Source organism: Carcharhinus amblyrhynchos, unplaced genomic scaffold (genome assembly GCF_965287045.1).
Source record: "Carcharhinus amblyrhynchos unplaced genomic scaffold, sCarAmb.v2.hapA scaffold_38, whole genome shotgun sequence".
Taxonomy (NCBI): domain Eukaryota; kingdom Metazoa; phylum Chordata; class Chondrichthyes; order Carcharhiniformes; family Carcharhinidae; genus Carcharhinus; species Carcharhinus amblyrhynchos.
In genome coordinates this window covers 7,445,757-7,451,756 of record NW_027649779.1, presented here as the reverse complement: position 1 = coordinate 7,451,756, position 6,000 = coordinate 7,445,757, and the positions used below count along the sequence as shown (strand labels likewise).

Genomic DNA, 6,000 nt, shown 5'->3' with positions numbered 1-6,000 from the left:
TGAAGAGGTTCCCAGTGTCTCTGAGCAGCTGAACTGGGGAAGCCTTTGGGCCGAGACTGTGCTGCTGCTGTTTCCCCTCCTGTACAGTAAGAAGTCTCACAATGACCAGGTTAAAGTCCAACAGGTTTATTTGGTAGCACAAGGTTTTGGAGTCTCAGGCCTCTTCCTCAGGTGAGTGAGGAGTTGTGTTCACAGACAGGGCAGATATGGACACAAACTCAATTTACAAGATAATGGTTGAATCGACGTGAGTGGAGAGAGGGTTAAGCACAGGTTAATGTGTATTGTCTCCAGCCAGGAAAGTTAGTGAGATTTTGCAAGCCTGGGTAAGTCGTGGGGGGTCAGAGATGGTGTGAAATGTACATCAGGGATGGCTGTATCCTTCTGAGCTGCTGCTCCTCCTCCTGGTGTCACCTATTGCCCGGTCCACCCCAGTCGCTGGTGGGACATCCGGGGCCTGTAGAGAGACCAGCTGCTATATTGCTATGGTAGCCAAAATGGAAGGCTTGGAGGAATTTCTCCCAGAATTGTGTCAGGATGTTTGTGTATTTTAAGGAACATGTAAAAGACTCTTTGGCAGGAGTGTTGGTCTAAGTATTATCTACATTTCTAGGTAACGCAGCTATCTGTCAATGGTTTCTCCAGTGTCTGTGCTATCGTTTGTCTTGTTTCTGGATAAAATCGGTCTCTCCAGTTGTTTGTAATGTTCTGGGTTGTGTAGTTGAACTGTGTCCTTTGGTGGGTTTTGTTGTCTGTCCGTGATAATAATGTGTCCTTTCTCTGCCAGTTTTATGATGATGTCCGTGTTGTCTCTTAGTTCCTTTGTCTCCTGTTGTTCTGAGGTTTGCGTTGCCTGGGAGGGTGGTGGAGGTGTGATGTCTCACATCCTTCAAATAAAAACCTGGATGAGTAGTTTGCCCACAGCCTTGGTGTGCCAAGTGCTGGCAAGTGGGATTAGATGGACCAGTCGGGGCATTTCGTACATCAGTGCAGACTCGATGGGCCGAAAGGCCTCTTCTGCACTAGAATATTCTGTGATTCTATTTAGTTTCTTTTCAATGATGGGATGTTTTCTATCTTCTTCTTGGTAAATTCTAAGGTATCCCTGCTGATTTTGGGTGGTATCCATTTGGATTTTGGTGTCAAGGGGGGTTTTCTGAGTTCGTTTCCTCAAAGCAAACTGTCAATTTTTTATCCTTTTGAAGAATTCCTCAAGGTCTGATTCTGTTGGTTGGTTTTGGGTTTGGCGGCGGATATGAAGCAAAGTCTTTTCCCTGGAACCTTTTGTGTTTGTGTTAGTTGTAAAGTTGTGCTGATGTTTCTGGTAATGCTGCCTATTCTGAGAGGGGTTCTGCTCTGGGCTGGCTGTCCCTCTGCACGGTTTCTGTGATCCTTGGTTAAACTTTTCCATCTGCACTGTGGTCTCCATTCAGTGGATGACTCTAACTTTCATTCTTTTATCGTGTTCCTTAATCATTATTCTGAACAGTTCCTCTATGGTGAGCAGTTTGACATTTTCCTCCGGTTCCCCCAGTGGTCTGGGACTGGGTACCATTTTGTCTTTTGCTGTTTACTGGGAGTGTCCTTTGGCTCGTGGTTTGTTTTGGATCTGTTCTCAGTCTTTTTTCTGGCCCTAGGGGTCCCTGCCTTAGGGGTGTACCCGGGATGAATTCTGAGCTTGTCCAGTCTCGTGCTTCCCTTTACAGGTCCTTTTACAGTTCTCCAGGTCCCCAGTAAGTCTGAGCGAAATGTGATACAGCACCCACAAACAGAGGGAGATAAACCGCAACTTCTTGCTTTGGTGGGATGCTCAGGGATAGCGTTTTCTCCTCACTGTCCAGTTCATTAAGGTTCCTGTTGTAGCTCCTTGTCACTATCCTCCTAGTTAGTGCGTTCTCGTCTTCCTTTATTATCTACATGTGGTGGCATCTTTTGTGCTCTGCCTGTTTTCGCTGCGCTCTGCCTGACGCTTGTCTTCCCCATCCTGGAGCAATGTGTTTGTGAGCTTGCTGTATTCCTTCCCCTTGGTTTGGGCTGTTGATTCTGTTCTCCGTCAGTGTCTGTTTTGAGGTCTCTTGTGGGGAACCTATTCCAAGTAGATGTGTTGAGTTTGTTGTGTTCAGTCACGTTGTTGCAGTTGTGGTTTATCTTCTCTTTGTGGGGTGCTGTGTCACATTTCTCTCGGATTTAATGGGGACCTGGAGAGCTTTTGGTTCTTTATTTCAGTCAGACGGGGTGGGAATTTGATACGAGTTTGAGGGGTGGTGTTTTTGTTTGATGATTCTGGGTGACAGCGAACATCAGCAGAAACAGAACAATTATTATCAGACCATCAGTTTTGAATGTGATTAACAGTAGAATCCAATCCCTGTGGTTGTTTATGAACTCGCTGATGTGTCAGCAGGCTGGATAGCCAATGGAATCCCTTCCCACACACGGAGCAGGTGAATGGCCTCTCCCCGGTGTGAACTCGCTGGTGCGCTCTGAGGTTGCCTGAATGCCTGAACCTCTTTCCGCAGGAAGAGCAGCTGAATGGCTTCTCCTTAGTGTGAACTCGCTGGTGGGTCAGGCAGTGAGATGACTGAGCGAATCCCTTCCCACACACGGAGCAGGTGAATGGTTTCTCCCCAGTGTGAACCCGCTGGTGTGCAGTGAGTTCCGATGACGACCGTAACCTCTTTCCACAATGAGTGCAGCTGAATGGCCTCTCCCCGGTGTGAACTCGCTGGTGGACCACCAGGTTGGCTGACTGAGTGAATCCCCTCCCGCACACTGAGCAGGTGAATGGCCTCTCCCCGGTGTGAACTCGCTGGTGTTTCAGCAGATCCGAGGATACCGTGAATCGCTTGCCACACTCAGAGCAGGTGAACAGTCTCTCCCCAGTGTGAACTCGCTGGTGCTTACTGAGGTGGGATGAATGTCTGAATCTCTTTCCGCAGTCAGTACAGCTGAAGGGCCTCTCCTCAGTGTGAAATCGCTGGTGTGACATGAGACAGGCTGACTGAGTGAATCCCTTGCCACACACCGAGCAGGTGAAGGGCCTCTCCCCAGTGTGACTGCGTCGGTGGTTTTCCAGCTGGTATTGAGAATTGAATCCTTTCCCACAATCCCCACATTTCCACGGCCTCTCCCCGGTGTGTGTGCGTCGATGATATTCCAGCCGGGATGGATAATTGTAACCTTTCCCACAATCCTCACATTTCCAAGGTTTCTCCATGGTGCCAGCGTCCCTGTATCTCTCCAGGTTGGATGATCAGTTGAAGCCTTGTCCACGTGCAGAACATGTGTATAATAACTCCTCGCTGTCAATGGTGTGATGTTCTTTCAGGCTGAGTAACTGGTTAAAACTCTTTCCACAGTCAGTTCACTGGAACACACTTACTCGGATGTGTGTGTGTGTGTCTCGCTGCTTTTCCAGTCACACTGATGTTTGAAATCTTTCCCTGCAGGCAGAACAAACATTTCTGCTTTCACATTCAAATGTGGATAATATTCATGCCCTGATGAATTGAGTGATTCTGCCAGAGCTTGCTGCGATGTTCCATGTGAGCTTCCTGGCCCCTTATGATCATCTTCCCCTTCTGAAAGCCTGGAAAAGGAGATTTAAAAACTCTTCACTGCGAGTGAGCAGGATATAAATCCAGAATAGACAATTGGAGTTTCTCTGGAACATTTTTTCCTCTCTTGTTCTCCCAAATCTATAAATCCCCTTCCCACACACACTGCCACTCCTCCCTGGGCTGAAATCCAAATGTGGGTATGCCGGCGTTGGACTGGCGTAAACACAGCAAAAAGTCTGACAACACCAGGTTTTAGTCCAACCGATTTGTTTGATAATAGACTCACAAGCTTTCGGGTTAGTCCCTTCGTCAGGTGAATGGAGAGTTCTGGCCTCAGACAGAGCCTGTCTGAGGCCAGAACTCTCCATTCACCTGACGAAGGGACTAACCCGAAAGCTTGTGAGTCTATTATCAAATAAATCGGTTAGACTAAAACCTGGTGTTGTCAGACTTTTTACTGAAATCCAAACCCATCTCACCATTTCTTTCCTCCACTCTCTCCTCTGTTTGGGTTGAGTGAAAAATCAAACGAAGGAACCAATAATTTTCTCTCCTGATACGAAGAACCATCACCCACTTTTTGTTACATCATTATAAGAGGGGGCAGCACGGTGGCACAGTGGTTGGCATTGCTGCCTCACAGCACCTGGCACTGTTGCCTCACATACCAGGGACCCGGGTTCAATTCCGGCCTCGGGTCACTGTCCGTGTGGAGTTTGCACGTTCTCCCCGTGTTTGCAGGTTAGGTTAATTGGCCATGATCAATCGAGCCTAGTGTCAGGGAGATTGGTGGGGTAAATGTGTGTGGTTGTGGGAACAGGGCCTGGGTCGGATTGTAGTTGGTACAGACCTGATGGGCCAAATGGCCTCCCTCAGCACTGTAGAGATTCCATCAGATCAAGATGGCTGCACCACATTTACCATGAAACAAGCTGGGCTTGTTTTTGGGCAAATTTCTTCAGCTGCAGTTTCTCATTTGGGGTTTGTAGTCCACACTGACTGTTATCGAAACCTCTCCACCCACTAGTTCCCCTCCAGTGCCTCTTACCAGCTGCTGAGCAACAAACATCATCTTCTCCACAGGTAACTGGCGGTGGGCAATATTTACTCCTGTCCAAATCCCAAAAACACAGCAAAGAACAAAGCAAAGTAGAGCACAGGAACAAGCCCCTTGGCCTTCAAGTCTATGCTGATCATAATGCCCAACCAAACTGAAAAGAAACCTTCTGCCCTTACTCGGTCTGTTTCCCTCCCTATTCACGTACCCATCTAGCTGCCTCTTAACATTTTACAACATTTGATTTCATTAAATTAGATTAAATCACTGACAAAAATAATTATTCCAAAAACGATACCCATTTGACAATCCGATTTCCCCTAAAATTTACCTCCTTTGATGGTGTCACTTTGAAAATTGCTGGGCCCAACTGGATTCCAACATCCTCTATGTTAAAAGTAGCAGTTTCACTTCCATCTCCACTACAGCTCAAACTGATCCAAAAGGAAACAGAATCATTACCTGGAGGAGATAAAAAATGCTGGATGACGAGAAGGGCCAGGAGTGGGAGGAGCTGATTCGCTGTTACAAAGCCAAGAATGGGTATAATGGGTTGATTGCTGCTGCCCCCCCCACCCCCACCCCCACCACCACCACCGTGTATTGTAATCATTCAGTGGTTCTGCGAGTCAATGAAAAAGGAGTGAATACTGGTGGCCAATCACCAAACATCTAGCTCAATACAAACCAGTTCTGAACGGGTCTGTCTCTCTTTCTAGATTTGGATTGTGGACTCAATGGGCCAAATGACCTCCTCCTTCTGTACTGTGGGGATTCTACAAAGTTGTCAATCATTAACCCGGGCCTGTCTGCAGTCTGAGTGAACGAAGAACAACACAGCCCGGGAAACAGGTCCTTCGGCCCAACGAGCCCGCGCCGCCATTTTAACATTATGAGTCTCCTCTCTACCCATGACCCTTGTCTATGCTTATGGCCATCCACATTGAGGGAAGATTAATTTAGGGACAATTTGTTACACCAATCAGCCTAAGAGCACATCTTTGGGGTGTGGGAGGAAACCGGAGCACCCGGAGGAAACCCATGTAAGCACGGGGAGAATGCGCAAACTCCCACAGACACTGGCCCAAATCCACATATCTGCACAGCAAGCAGTGATAGTCACTGAGCTGTCGTGTTGCCCAGCATCTGGTCCAGTTTAAGCGTACACTAACGACGTGAAGTACTAGGCTACTCTCGAAAACATCCAAGAGCAGCCCTCGTACGACCCATCGCGTGTATGCCCCTCGTTGGACAACAAGGCGGACCGAAGCACTTGTGGATTAAAAGAGAAAAACATCAATATCATGCACGAGTGGTTAGCACTGCTGTCTCACAGCGCCAGGGACCCAGGTTCGATTCCTGGCTTGGGTCACTGTCTGCGTG

At 47.9% G+C, this 6,000-nt stretch overlaps 1 protein-coding gene across 1 annotated transcript in view; it reads right to left on the bottom strand.

Moving 5' to 3' along the window:
* Positions 1–241: 241 nt before the first annotated feature.
* The window catches only part of LOC145362443 (uncharacterized), a 44,514-nt gene continuing 38,755 nt past the window's right edge, over positions 242–6,000 (bottom strand). The window contains exon 5 of the mRNA XM_080218469.1: positions 242–3,056. Within this exon, the coding sequence (XP_080074595.1) occupies positions 2,333–3,056 (724 nt within the window). The 3' untranslated portion in view covers positions 242–2,332. The remainder of the gene's footprint in view (positions 3,057–6,000) is intronic.